At 32.8% G+C, this 16,078-nt stretch overlaps 1 protein-coding gene across 1 annotated transcript; it reads left to right on the top strand.

The window, feature by feature from the left end:
- The first annotated feature begins 3,800 nt into the window (after nt 1–3,800).
- Nucleotides 3,801–6,756, top strand: LOC149423593 (lewis-type alpha-(1,3)-fucosyltransferase-like). The gene is made up of 2 exons (XM_089632266.1): nt 3,801–4,696; nt 6,483–6,756. The coding sequence occupies exons 1-2, from the start codon at nt 3,801–3,803 to the stop codon at nt 6,754–6,756; spliced, it is 1,170 nt and encodes a 389-aa protein (XP_089488392.1).
- Nucleotides 6,757–16,078: the final 9,322 nt, after the last annotated feature.

The following is a 16,078-nucleotide window of genomic DNA, read 5'->3' as shown; positions in this document are numbered from 1 at the left end:
AATCTCATCTGCTTTACAATTATAAACAGTTGAAGGTATTTTGGCTAGATCGGATTCATTTTTTTTACATTTATCGAGTATTTTGTTAGCGAGTGAAGCTCCTATGGAAGTAAAATAATGATTTGCAAAATTAGCCATCCCCTTGGGGTCAGCAGTGTTTGTGTTTTTAGTGTCTAATGATTGTATGAATGACGACTTATTATTTTTTGTTTTGATGATTTTTCGAAATATATCCCAGAAACGTTTCAGAGTTAATGTGTTTTAATATATATATTGTTTGTAGAATTTTTCTTTTGTTGTTTTAATTAATTTTTTGCACAAGTTCCTATATTTCTTATATTGTTTTTGTAATAAAATATTACCTGGTTGCCTTTTCGCAATTTTGTGGAGTTGGTTTCGTCTGTGAATAGATTTGACAAGGCTATTTTGTTATATAATGATTTTTAATTGTAAATTTGTTCGGGTAAATTTATTCCATATGGATCCTCTAAGTATGTTGTCCCGCTGGGTCGGTATCTGCACAAAAATGGCTGCGCAAACCGTAATGAACTATACTTTCATGCGCAGAATTTACTGTTTTTGTCGATTCAGTACCGATAGCGACCCACTAGGACGACGGACTTAGACTCTCGAGCTATCTGATTATAATTTTATTATTTAAAATCCTAAATAATGGTCTGGACTCACCAGAACTTACCAATTTAATAAATTTTCATATTCCGTCTAGATCAACCCGACAATCTGATTTATTTTATCTACCCTCGTGCAGAACAAACATTCGAAAAAATTCCCCAATTCCTCGTTTATGTGCACAATATAATACAAAATTTTACAGCATTGACATTTTTGGTAATAACCTAAAGAAATATCGATATGAAGTAATGCGTACAATCGATTATTAATATGAGAGCATGGAATGTATCGGCAGCATCTCCTATCCTCTTCCTATTTTCCTCTTCCTCTCCCCTTCCTTTAACACCAAATTAATTTTAAGATACTAAAACTTCATTTTCAATGAATTTTAACATAAGAAACTTCTGTGGCTTGACTTCAGTTAACTTGTATATTTATATCTATCATTGTATATTATATAAAAGCTGTTTGTTTCTTACAAAATAAATAAATAAATAAAATAAATAAATAGATTATTATTATTAGTAAAGCGAAATAATTTATATGACCGTTGTCTAGTAATTATTATCTTACTTTTTTAAATGTTAGGTAAATATTTTTATTCCGCCCAGAATTCGATCGATATTTCAACAGGTAAGTTTTTAGATTCTCACGGCCAAAAGCATTTTTGTTGTTTGTTTTTGGGGTGTTAGCGCAACACGGCATAACACCCCAAAAACAAACAACAAAGATATTTCAACACTTTATTTATGGAAGATTTGAAACTGTCCGTATGCGTGGGTACGTTACTCGCTGAAATATTTGAAAAGAAAGAAGCAGAATTAAAAAATAACACTAATCCCTTCGCCATATTATTTTTTAAAGTCTTTTCTAGGAAAAAAATTGTATGGACTTACATCAAATTGCTAATTAATATATGTATATGCCTGTGGATCGTAGAGTAATGAACATAACTCTTACATAAATTAGTTGGTTAGAAATTGATTCCTCCAGATTCTAGATGATCCTTTTTTTGATGCAAGATGGTAAAATAGGAAAGTAAAGATGCAGGAGCGATCACGAAATTCTGTCATTGATTCATTAACAACCCCGCATAGCTGGCAGAATGAGAGCCAGTCTACTAGCATGAATTTACCATACAGCGCGCGAGGGCAGAGACATTAAGACATTGAACGAAACCTTGCCATATTGTGGAAAAGACTGTTTGACTAATTGAGACAGCACTCCATGGAAATATAGACAACATGCTGGTTGAATTGATGTAGCACAAAACAATGAATCGATGGAAGCGGAGTGATCTTATCAAATTATGATTACTATGGTTCCTCAAGGTTCGTATGCCCATCAAATATACCCCAGTATCCACAATTTCCTGCACTTTCGAGGAATATAATTTATTTATTTATTTTTTTATTTTTTTTTATTCAGTGAATTTTATGAATTACAATTTTATTGTACTTAATAACCCCCACACTAGGCTTATGCCCGTGTTGTGGTAGTCATAATTCTATAAATTACAATAAAACCATATGTTGTAGTAATAAAAAATAAAACATAATATAGAAGGAAAAAAAATAAACATATTTAAGGAAAATATATGTTTTTTATGCATGCAAACATACATACGTACACATATATAGATGCTCAGATATATATACATATACATACATACATACATGCATACATAAATTTATTCATATACAAAAAAAATATATATATATAAAAAATATATATACATATATACACATACATATACATACATACATGCATGCATATATAAATACATTCATACACATCTATATATGAACAAACACAAACGTAATGTGTATTCACATATTATATACATAAATATACAGATACATGGTTAATTTTATTATAATGGTTTAAAAGTTAGGAACTCATGTATTCTTTAAAAAAGGCTGCCATAATGGGCTTTTTCAAAGATAGGTCACAAGTAATACAGTTGTTTTAGGTACATAATTTACAATAAATAATGATTTATGATTAAATTAAATTAAAATTTATAGTGTGGATTATAAAATTATGAAAGCAAAATATGTATAAAAACATTTTAAAAATTAAAGTGTATTCACTGCGGAGTCGTGAATTCATACATCTCAGTGCTATTAAAAAGATTTCATTTTGTAACTAATACGGAATCTTTAAACATGTCTACAATATTCCCAAATTTATTGCCAAAATGATGTAGTCTATTTATAGGTGTGTGAGCTTCATAGTTGGTTTTAAAATTGTCACAGAAAAAAGGTAGCCTCGTATTTCTGTTCTGTACGTAAAATTTTATTTTGGCGAGAATTTCGGGGTTGTGAATGCAATTAATAATAATTGTATTTAATAGTACAAGGTCATGATCCGCATATCTGACAGCGTTATTAAGTTAAATTGTTTTATCAAAAGGACATAGTTAATATTTTGAATTGGAATATTCAGTTAAATCTTAGAAATTTGTGCTGTACCTTTTCTATTTTGTCAGAATGTATTATTTCTTAATTTTTAAACTAACAAATATAAATATATAGATTCTGAATGAAACGCAAAATTAAATAAAGTTTTATTGTAATTTGGGAACTAGGCAGTACGTTATCACATTTTTATCAATAGTTATAGAGTTTAGATAATATGATCTAATCGATGAATATTAGTTTTTCGGAGAGTAGTGATAAGGCTGATAGTGGGTCGACTATTCTACCTTGTTACGTGGGCTAGTTAGTTAGTTTCAATTCGGATATTCACAGATGAAGTGACAATATGTCGTCTTATACCTCCGTCAATATTATTTAAGGGGTTGTTTATTGGTTGTTCTATAATTGTGTGTATTTTTATATATATATTTTCATACAGTGTCGTGCAAGCTTAAGTGAAATCGATAAAAGATCACATTGGGCAATCGGTGGTAGAAAACATTTACATGGGCCATGCAGGGGAAGTTGGCAGAGACATAGCGCAAGAAAATCGATAGGCCTGGTTTCATATCATAGATGGGACCGTATATTTTTCTGATTTTTTTGTTTCAAATTTTCGTTTGAGAATCGCTAATATTGTCTTAAATAATTAAATATTACAATTTGAGGTTTTTCAGATTAAAGATGAAACAAATAATTTCGACCAAAGCTCTCCCCGTCAAAGTGATTGTAGTGTTGTGTTTGGTTATGTTTGGTTTCCTTTTTCTCCGCTGCCTCACTTTCGGCAGCGAGGAAGACGCGCTAGAGGAACTGCTGGTGAATTCGGTGAACAATGTTTTAGAGAAATCTAGAGAAACGACACAAAAAAATGAAACTAAATTAAAAAACATTCTTATGTGGACCCACGAGTACACGGAACCTTTCAAATTCCTGAAACTCGGTCGTGATAATTTTGCTGGCTGTCAATATAATAATTGTTACTTATCTCATAATAAGACGTTCTTAGATAATATTACCGAGTGGGATGCCGTAATGTTCCACGCTCCAGAATATACTAAATCTGGAAACATTTGGCATCATCCATTTCCCGAAGCGAGGAGCAACAAACAAGAATACATCCTCGTCTCTATCGAATCTGGTGCTAACTATCCAATATGTGACCACAAATGGGATGACTACTTTAATTGGACCATGACTTACATGCTGGATTCAGAAGTCCCGTGGGAGTATGTAACCATTCGAGACACGGAATCAAATCAGATTATTGGACCTAGAGATTACATCCCCTGGAACGGTAAAATGATCAGTTTACCAGAAGGAAAAAAAAAACTTTTAAAGAAAAAAACTAAAGCTGCAGCCTGGTTTGTTTCCAACTGTCATTCGCTCGGCAAACGTGAAGACTATGCAGCGGCACTCAAGAACGAATTGGAAGAACTGAACTTGGTGCTTGACATTTTTGGTAAGTGTGGGAAGATGACGTGTAAAAAAGGCACCTGTGATAGCAACAAGAAGCTGCAAGAGGAATATTATTTCTATCTTTCGTTTGAGAACAGTTTTAGCACAGATTATGTGACTGAGAAATTATTGACTGCGATGCAAAACAATGTAGTGCCTATAGTGTGGGGTGGAGCCAATTACACAAGGTAATTTAATAATTTATGTTTTTTTTTTTTTTTTTTGTACATTTACAGAAAATTGCGACACGCTTAATACGCATATTTTATTTTAAATCACTTCGTAGCAGTTAGATAATAATGAGAAGTAGGTATTTCAGTTTCCGGGAATGTAGCTATTTCATTAAAAAAATACATTTCTTTTTTTTTTATGCCATGTTTTGACGGAATAATGTTAAAATAGTTTTTTTAGTCATGTTGTTAAATTTTTTAAATTATAATCATACTAAGACCTTATTTTAGGGTCGTAGGTTCACATTTCGGGTCGAATAAGAGAAGAAAAAATAAACTAAGCTTAAAATTTCCTCATCAATAACAATGACCGCCAAGTGAACAATCGATTTTAATTATAACGAAATAACTATTAAAATGCAGTATTTAACATTTCGGGAAATTGAAATGTTTACTTCCCATTATGATCTAACTACTACAGAGTTTAAAAAAATGTGCATATTAAGTGTGTCCCTATTTTCAGTATATTTACCAACAACCTTTGTATTCGGTGCTCTTTTTATGTTTTATAATTAAGAAATACGTACTTACAATTTTGTTGCTGATCGAAGTTTCCATTTGAATAAGCAGGCAATCCACGGCATGATGCCTTTTTATGTTAATGGAAACAGTTATAGCCTAATTTCAATAAATTGACTGTGACATTCTTAAAGAATTGAACGTGAGTTCACATTTCCTGGCCGGTTATATCTCGGGATGTAAAAGGTTGTGATATTTCATATATTTATAACTATGAATGACGCAATGTTAACAGGCTACATATTTAAAAAATTACTTTATATTAAAACTGGTATTTAAAAAATGAACAATGGCTTTCAAGTTGGATTCAGATATTCCTTGAAAGTATTTTATTATTCGGAACTTGACAGTTAATCATATTATTAGTCCAGCAGCTAACGTTCAGTGGAAGGAAAATGACAAGAATTTATTAGAAGAGAAAAAGCAAAACTTAAAGAAGAAAACAAAGGCAGTTGCGTGGTGGGTTTCAAACTATTATTCACTTAGCAAGAAAGAAGTATATGCTGAAGACTTAAGGAATGAATTGGAAAAGTTAGACGACGTTTTAGATGTATTTGGTGGTTGCAGTAGAAAAATGTGTGATGAAGCTACCTGCGGGAAGAAACTTCAAGATAAACATTATTCTGCCGCTATTTTAACCGTAATATTAATATTAAGAGTTCTGTTTTAAACTGCTTCGTACCAACGAGTCATATCAAGACACAGGGATCATGATACTCAAAGAAGATTAACCCCATCCATGAAATACGAAAAAGTAACAGGGTTTTCCATCCTAAAATCATTTAATCTATTATACTATATACCAAAATTGAGATGCAAATGATTATTAGAATATTTTGCATATAGTTTGATAAGATTCATCTGCAAAATAGAGCGAAAATTAACATCTTGTGTGATTGTTCTTTAGATTAGAGGTCACCCGAAAAAACAGGACCAATGCTGAAAATGTTTACAACGCCATTGATGAAGTAACAAAATAACATTGAACCCAGATGGAATCCATAGGGTACTCCGATTGATGCTTAAAATGTGCATGAATCAGCATTCAGCATCCACTGCTAAGTACCTTTTCAGTGGGTGAATTTTTACCATTCCAATATACTGTCTCTACTCTCAACTCTTTTAGTTTGTGCAGTAAGATTCCACTGCGATATACGTTGGATAGTCGAAATCTCCGAACGATGAAAAATGGAACCATTACTGATTTATTATTATTTTGTTTCAGATTTGCCCCTCCGAATTCTTACATCAACGCCCGAGAGATGGGCGCAAAGGATCTGGCCAGTCTAATTCATAGGCTGGTGAACAACATAGACGAATATGCGGAGTATCTTAAGTGGCAGCAGTATTACAGCTACCATTCGGTGTACGACAGCTACGAGACCCACCCCCTGTGCAAGCTGTGTAAGGCTTTGAACGACCCCCTGATGACGGACACTCCGAGAGTCAGGCATGATATCCGGCCGTGGTGGAACGGTGAAGGAAATAAAAACTGCTAGTCAAACTCAAATTCGTAATTTTTGTTATATAAGTTATAAATATATATATATAGGTACCTGTGCAAGGGGTGCAGCTTATATGGTCGGCCATTAGGTACTTGTAAATAAAACACAGCACATGTTACACGTAAAAAACCTTAAAAGATAAAATAAGGGACATATAATATAGTTTATAAATATTTCAATGTATTGTTTGTGATAAGTGTGACAAGAATTCAAAAACAAAAGTTATTTTATTTTATTATTTTTTTGGTGAACTAATGTTTAAGACAAGATTTTTTATGCATAGCACAAAGGGTAACAATTATTTTTATAAGCAATAATTTTTAGCCTGAAACACTTATCCACATTGAAAAATCTCCTGATAAAAGATACATGACGATGAAAAAAATGTAATAAGGAGTAATTGTTGAATGAAACACTAGTAAATATTGAATTATTTCGCGGATAAGAGATAAGCCGCCATAGCTCAGTGGTCAGAGCTGTCGACCGGAAATCGAAAGGAAACGGGTTCAAGTCCCGTTGGCGTCATGTATCTTTTATCAGGAGATTTTTCAATGTGGATGAGTGTTTCAGGCTAATAATTATTGCTTATTTATTTATTTATTAATTTACGGACAATATGTCCATTAATTAAAAATAATTGTTATTTTATTTTGTTACAGCGCTGTACAGAAAATTCTCACTCGATTACACGATTTAAAAATATACAATGGAGGTACCTAGATAGATTTCCTTTGAGTTATATTTTTAAAGTAATAATTCTAAAGCATGATAGAGAACAGCTGCTCTCGCTGTAATTTCAATCGTAGAAATTACAGCGAGAGCATATGTTTTTTGTAAACCCCTGATTTACAAAGATATCGCAATATTGATAACCGTCAAGATTAGAATAAAATGATATGAAATGAGACGTTTAGTAAGATTTTTGAATGATGATTTCATTTTTGTACAGCTGTAACTGTACAGAAATGATTTTTTTAATGACATTTGATAACTATTTACGAATAAATATCGTAGGTACACGAAAAATGAATTCGGGTACTACAAAATTGATTAAACACAGCCGTAAAAGTACCAGCAGATGCAACATTTGAACAAGTAGGTACTTCTTTTATATATTGAACAATTAAATGTGCACTTCAAAAAGGTACTTTTACAAAACAATAGTCATGGTAGGAGAGAGCCAACCGAGAGCCAACCGAGAGCCGAAAAATAGGTGTGTTATGTTAATTGATTTTCTTCTCTTAATGTTTATACAATAAAAAAAATTGTAGGTACGTTGATTGTCAAACGATGTTATAAAAATAAAATTAATTCTCCTTTTCTTCAATGTATTGTTCATTTTTTCCCTTTCCCATTATTTTCTCGTTTTGCAGAGCTCTACAAGCTCTATTAATTGAAATCCCTCGCTCAAAGATTAAATTTTTAAAATTTATGGTACACGATTGTTACCTACTTGTTCTTTATTCTATGGTTACGTATGTCAAATACTGTGGAATAATTATAATGCCTTCAACTTCTGAAATTATCCATACATTCTGACTAGACTAGACTAGTGCCTTCCAGCGGCATGAGTTGTGAAGCTTTTTTCTCATATATTTTAATGTATTTTATACAAGATTATGACATGCTATGCTAGCGCCTATTGAGGCTAGAGTTACCAGGCAATACAAGTAAAATCTGCCAGTATTTTATTGGAGTTGGAAGTATCCCAATTTTTTCATTTGAATTCGAGATATAATATTTACCAAACTGACTCCGAGGAATTTCATAAAAATGGACTCACTTAAGTGTTTTTTCATTGGAGATATCTACAAAATTTTCCCAAATGATAATCCAAGGAAGTAATAGTGGAAACATGAAAAAAGGTAGCAGCTAAAATCAGAACAAGAGGCCAGTGCATTACAGATAGACATTATCGTGAAATTAAAACTTACTAAATTTACCAACAAAATGATTATGTTTTATGTTTTGTAACCTACAAACAAGATGCCTTGTGGAAAGCGATACGTGACTATTTGTTTGTTATTATTAAAACTAGCGACCCGACTAGTTTTAAAAAGGTAGTTAAAAACTTTTCAGATGATATCAAAATAACTTTTGGTTTAGATAAATGTAGAACGATCTATATAGAGAAAGGCAAAATTGTAGATGGTGACGAGAGTATATTTAGAAATTTCCAAATTACTAGTATGAAAAGGGATGAGGTTTATAAGTATTTAGGATACCCACAATCAAATAGATTAGACCATACTAGTATTAAAAATGATATTAGGATTAAATTTCAAACTAGGATCAGGAAAATTTTAAAATGCAATCTATCTGCTAAAAATTTAGTAAAAGCAATAAATACTTGGGCAATATCTCTATTAACGTACTCATTTGGCATAGTTAAATGGTCTAATACAGATTTAGATAACTTAGAAAGATTAATTAGAACTACGCTAAAAAAGTTTAATTGCCATCATCCAAATTCAGCTATAGAACGAGTTAATTTACCTTGAAATTTAGGAGGTAGAGGTATAGTCAACATAATCATTGAAACATAATCAGGTAGAAATGCTAAGAACTTTTTTCCATAGGAAAGCTCATAGCTCAGAAATGCACAAAATAATTTGCAAGGCAGATAGAAATATTACACTTTTAAATTTATATGGTGAGAGTGCCAACATTTTTATAAATCCCAACCAGGAATTATTAGATTCCTGGTCAAATAAAATTTTACACGCAAAACACTTCAATTATCTCAACCAAACGTATGTTGACAAAATTTCGTCAAACAAATGGTTGAGTATTGGAGAGTTGAGCGCAGAAATAGAAGGATTTATGCTTGCCATTCAGGATAGTCATTAATACTAAAAATTATAGAAAGCATATATTCAAAGATACAAATCAAATTGATGATTTGTGTAGAAAATGTTTGGCTTTTCCGAAAACTATAGAACATATTATATCGGGATGTTCTATATTAGCACCGTCCGAGTATACATTTAGGCACAATCAAGTTTTAAAAATAGTTCACCAAAATTTGGTAATTAAACATAACTTGATTGACTGCCGTAATGTAGTACCATATTATGAATACAAACCAAATTCATTTTTAGAAAACGATTTTTATAAAATATATTATGATAAAACTATACTAACAGACCGAGCGATTAGTCATAATAGACCCGATATAGTTTTACATGACAAAATTAAAAAAATAACTTATATCATTGATGTCGCTATTCCAAATTCCTGTAATATTCAAAAATCTGTTAGTGAAAAAATAAGAAAATACACAGATTTAGGAAATGAAATAAAAAGAATTTGGCATTTTCAGACTATAAAAATATTACCATTCGTTATTTCGGCTACTGGCATTATACCTAGCTCTCTAATTAAAAATTTAGGCGTATTAGATCTATCAAAAAAATTATATATAAAGATGCAAAAGTTGGTCATTTTGAATACATGTAGGATAACAAAAGATTTTTTAAATATTTATGTTGAGGGATCAGTAGGATTTATAGGCCCTGTTAGAAATTCTACCGAGCCGAACCCTCTGATATGAAAATATCTGGAATCGGTGAATTATTTTCCCATTTGATCTCTGGTGAGTTGACGTGATGTTCTTGTATTGTTTTGTAGTTATTTTGCTTATATAATGCACTTACATAATGTTGATTGACTAGATGATCATTTGTGGAAAAGTGAGTGGAAGGGTTATTTTTTCCTTTGGGGAAGATTTAACCCGGACAACAAAATCGGAAGTTTTAAAAAAAAGAGCCACATGTAGAATCCGATCGATCTTTAGCGCTTTAAAATTGACAGTTCCAAAAAGTGGTTTTATCAATAATTTAACTTTGCGTAATGTGCTTTATTTTTTATTAAAATTTTATCAAAAACTTATATTTTTTGCACAGCTTTATTAGATTATTTTAGCCGTAAATATCAATTTTCATCTTGAATCAAACTATACTGCTGGTAACTACAGAATGTCTTTATGTACAATGTTTACAGTTGTTCTTTCATTTGACAGCACAAACAGATTTTGTTTAGAAGTTACACCCAAAAGGGCTACATATTGTTTTCCATGTGAAAAACACTCAACGCTCAAATCTAAACCTGCAACGTTGAATGTTTTAGCCCAGTGCCTTGTTAATAGAGTTGAAAACGATATTTTTACTAGAAATAACAGTCGTTTAAATTGAAACGGTTAATCCGGCTGTATTAAAGAAACCCGGGGAATTAAAACAATTTCTCTGGCTCAGCATCCGGACAGTATTATTGAATTGTACACTATATTTTAAATGTTTTTTTAAAGATTTTACCTTCAAACGTGTACCATGATACAATTTGGCTGGATTAAGGTTCCGTAATAAAATAATAGGACACCTTACTGTCGACACCAATTTATGTCGGAGAAGTCCAGAGTGCTGTGAGGAATTGAGAAATTCCGTGAGCAAATGAACAGCCCCTTCAATATCGAACACAGTATCTACGGAGTAGCATGCTTGCGTCGGTGCACCAATCTTCGAGATAGTCAAGTTATTTACCTTCTCTACTTGTTCCTTAGTAGGTAATAGACTTGCTCTCTTCTTAAACCAAGGTATGGTCTTAAAACTTATGTCATTAATTTCGGGATAAACATTGTCGACCAATTCTTGAAGGTGATTAAAGAAAACGCAAATGTTTGCACTGTCGAGATTAATTCTCCTATTCTATTGTGGTAGCTGCCTATTCCCAATATTTAGCAACAACTCTGCAAAAAGCAGTTTTCATGTTTAGACAATGAGACACTCATGTTGGTTTTAAGTTCCAAATTATTTACCCCTATGGGCCTTGTTTGTGAGGTATAGGAGTTTCTGTACTTTTAAATTGATTACTCTATTCACTATATCGTATCTGTCTAATGAAGTTAAATTGATGTTAATATTTTCCTTGATTTTTGTCCAGTTTGGGTTATATGTTGCAGTTATAAAGAGATCAGATATACCGTGATGTCTGGCATAAGTCATTGCGCCTGCGATGTTTCCTGCAAATATCGAGTCCTTCCCGTGAACGATGAAGGTACTAAATACCAATTGTCGAATGTCGCTTCTTTTTTTTTTATATTAACTCCACACAGGAGGCCCTGAAGAAAATAATTTCCCTCCGGGCCTATGTCATCTTTGGGGATGCTCTGTGGAGGGTCTTTTTGTGGAGAGGAAGGAGTGAACATGGCTCTTGAAGAGTCCCATGTTGTAGGAGGGAGAAAACACAGAGGCCGGCAGTTCGTTCCATAGCCGAACTGTTGAACTTAAGAACAAATCGTAGAAGCGACCCGTTCTCATGTGACAAGTGTCAACTGTGTACAAATGTTGGGCGCGCGTTTTGCGTGTATCCCGACTACGCACCGGTGCCAAAGAGATCAATGACGTTAGTTCCTCAGAGCATCTTCCATTGTAATACCGATAGAACAAGGACAGCATACCTACCTGACGCCTGTGCTCTAAAGATTGCAGTCCGTTTGTTAAGATTGGGGAATCTATCAAACGGACCGCCCGTTTTTGCACAGAGTCAAGGGTTTTTTTCGGGTATTTAGGGGCTCCGGACCAGAGATGGCTGCCAAATTCGACAGTAGGGCGCACTTGCGATTTGTACAGTGTCAACAGTTGTGTACTATTAAAGTACCTATCTGCGGGCCCTGTACAGTACGCCCAGCTTCTGAGAGGCCAGCTTTACTCTGGCTTCGATGGAGCCCCCATACCTGAGCTGGTCACTTATAGTTACACCAAGCATATCAATGGAAGGCCTGTTCGGAAGATTGCTTCCGTTGAAGGAGACTAGATTATCATTTAGATCCCTTTTAGACGTAATCAGACAGGATTGGGTATTTGAAACATTAAATTCGACGAGATTATTTTTACCCCAGGAGGAAATACTTTCGAGATAACCGTCCATTCTCTGCTTCAAAGCCATCCGAGCCGTTGGAGTTTGTGTGCCCTTTGGGGGCTTGACAAACAAAAAGCTATCATGAACTGTACTGTCATCCGCGTAACAATGAATCGGTGCACATTTCAAAAGGCTTCTGTTTTCATTCGACCGTAAAGCATCCTGAAAATGAACATAATTTCTTGCTCTCAATTAATTTTGGTAGTTACGGATGTAAACTAATCTCTCTGATTCAATTTTTGGATGTCGACATATAAGATCGACCGAGTAGTGGTTCGTTAATATCCCATATTTTTAAGTATGGGGTTATAATTGTTATATCTTGTCAATATATGATAGCAATAGTAGTTCATGCATGAAACCATTTTATGTAGAGGTGCTCCACTAATTGAGTGAACTTGAGAAACATTAATAGCGTATCCGTCTTCTCCCCGACAAAGCATCAAAAGGTACTGTAGGCTGTTATAAGATCTGTAGAAAGAGTTGTTTTGTAGTTGATCGTCGTCACGGCTACGCAATACAGAATTTATTTTAATCAAATTGTTATCCAGCTATCAATACTGCTACTTCACTGATGGGTGGGGCATTATGACAAACGCTGTGTTCTTCGAAAGGTTCTTTATTTGCATGGATTACGACATTAAAGTCGGGTGTGGCTGGTGGTACGCTCTCAATAGCAGTTTTGAAAGACTGCGTGTGGTTTCTATGGGAATTTAACATATTTTGTAGAGATCTCACCAAACCACTATCAAATGGTTGTGCGACACTGTTTATGTTTCTGGATCTGAGATAAAATAGATTTGATGAAGCAAGCTCCCTGCTAAATGATAAACTTGCCCCTGAATTTTAAATATAGGCATAAAACCCCACTCAACAAACTGCGTACGCTTCAAAGATATTATAATATATATTCTATTATCTTTGGTACTCTTAAAAGAGGACATTTGAAACGCGTTGTTATATTGACGTATATTCCACATGAATTGTTTAGATTTAGGATGATCACCCTTCAGACGATTGTGTAGTTGTTCGGGTGTAGGAAGAATTTCCTCTAATTTTACTTTTCCCTGTAAGCAACGCATACCTTCAGATTCATCCTTCCATTTTAGAGCAGAGCAATGTTCACAGATAACAAACATTGTACCTATTGAAACTACAGGATCATTTTTGTATTCAATTGAAGAATCATAGCAGCATTAACTTTATTTGAACACAAATTAGGAACTCTCGTAGACAGGCGGTTTATTTGACTATTTTGATCGTTGAGTAATTTGTTTCTTTGCAAAGAAGATTCTCTGGTTCTCTGAGATCTATGTCTATCCCGATCAAGAAGAAGGCGAGCCTCACATTCAACGGACGTTCGATATCTATCTCTTTGCGAATAAGTACTTTCTCTGTTATTTGACAGGCGGATTTCCCTTTATTCAAAGTACTACGTTTTTGAGACATAATTTAAATACAAAACTGTGATCAGTAAAATAAATTAGAAAAGAATTAATATTCCTAACATTCACAAAATAAAAAAATAAAATATAAAAAATTTACTTCATCGTTGAAAACTAAATGATATTGTCAATAAACAACACAACACAGAGAGCTCCGATATACTTGTTATCACGACAAAAATCGGTACTCGCCGCGGCAGCTTTTTGCGTGCGGCAAATAGTTTTATTGCAAGTGATTTTTCGAATTTCGATATATTCCAAATTATATGTTGTTTAGGGCAATTTTAAAATACATTAAATGATTGGATATGAATTATTTTTTATTGGTCAAAATAGCGCTGCAAATAACACACAATATATGTAAAAGATAAAAATGATTACTGTGGGTTATCCTTAGGAGATGAACATATACGAGTACCACCGCAGCTTTTTCAAGATATACAATTCCGTGGTACACTATTTTGTTGTATCTTCTAAGGTTTAGCCAGCATTATCAATGTAAGCGCCCGAAAATATATATTTTATTTTTACTTGATTTTAAAACGTCGACTTTTCTATACTTTAGGAGAACTAAGCGCACAAACATAGATATACGAAAAGCGACTTTATTTTATACTATTAAGATATAGTTATTAATAATAATTTCCGATAAATTATAAGAGATCAATATTGGCATAAGTAATAAAAATAGAATCAAATTGGTTTTCATTACAAGTGCCTACATATTGTCTGTAAGTGGCGTTACCACAGATTTATAATGACTTCATATGGCGAAACAGCTATCTATAATTACAAGCAGTTTTTTGTGAACTGAGTTAATAATAATATTTAAATTAATATTATTGAATTTATAAAACAAGAAAAACTTAAAATTATAACATAGGTCTACAAATTAAACTTGATAACAATAAACCAAAAATCGTTCTCAAATTAGCTCAGAAATAGCTAGCTTATCAACAAAACAAGACGCCAAAGCAAAAACAAACCTGGAAGCTACTATTAAAATTCTTGAAGAAAAATGGACGGAAGAAAAAACAGAATTGATAAATAAGATACTTTCTCTACAATCCAAACTGATTGAAAAGAAATTAAAATCCGAGTATTATGGGAGGAAAAACTTACGCAAGCAAATTAAAAGAAATCCCGGAATCTAAATATTCACTAATTATAAAAAGTGAAAATGACAACATGACTGCAGACGTAATAAAATATCAAATTAACAAAAAAAAAAAATTACTAATTTGGGAATCGCTGTAAACGGAGTACGTAAAGTCGCACAAAATAAACTAATAATATCCTGCCCGACAAAAGCCCACGCAGAGAAATTGACAGAAGAAATTAACAAAACACTTAAAAAACAAATGATCGCGGAGGAATTAAAAAAGAAAAAACCAAAATTTTTCGTTAGAAACTTACAAGCAGATTTATCTGAAGAAGTAATAATTGAGGCCTTAAAAACACAAAATGTAGGTATAAAAGAAATTATGGAAAATAACCCAAAAAATACGATAAAATTAATAAAAATGTTCAAACCTAAAAACCAAAATGGACTTACGAACTACATACTACTAAAGGACCATGAATGGAAGGAATGTACAAATAAAAATGAAGAAGAAAAGTGCAGCAATTGTATCTTCCAAAACAAAAATCTCAAGATGAACCTAAATATTAACCATAAAGCAAATATCCCAACATGCCCCTACTTCAAAAAGATGATGTTTATCGCCCAAAGTCGTATAGAATATGACTAGGTAAGTTAGTACTTAAAAAAATGTGTATATTTAAATGTTAATAACTATTATTTTATATTACGAGTACTACTTCTTATCACCTTCTCTTAAAAATAATAATTTTTATATTTTACTTCTCTTTCTTTTATGTGTAGTAAAACCATGTTTGATCGTGTGAGGAATGTGGAGATCCGCAAAGAGTGCAAGGCTGATGTAAGCGTAATG

The sequence above is a fragment of the Hesperophylax consimilis genome, chromosome 5 (genome assembly GCF_061612785.1).
Source record: "Hesperophylax consimilis isolate HC1 chromosome 5, BYU_Hcon_1.0, whole genome shotgun sequence".
In the NCBI taxonomy this organism is placed as follows: Eukaryota; Metazoa; Arthropoda; class Insecta; order Trichoptera; family Limnephilidae; genus Hesperophylax; species Hesperophylax consimilis.
This window is presented reverse-complemented; position numbering and strand designations above follow the sequence as displayed.

What these genes read in the sequence shown, in the direction of transcription:
- LOC149423593 (XM_089632266.1), top strand. Translation starts at nt 3,801, where the DNA reads ATGTTTGGTTTCCTTTTTCTCCGCTGCCTCACTTTCGGCAGCGAGGAA. An exon ending in GGTGGAGCCAATTACACAAG is followed by an intron (nt 4,697 to 6,482) that starts GTAATTTAATAA and finishes ATTTTGTTTCAG; the next exon opens with ATTTGCCCCTCCGAATTCTT.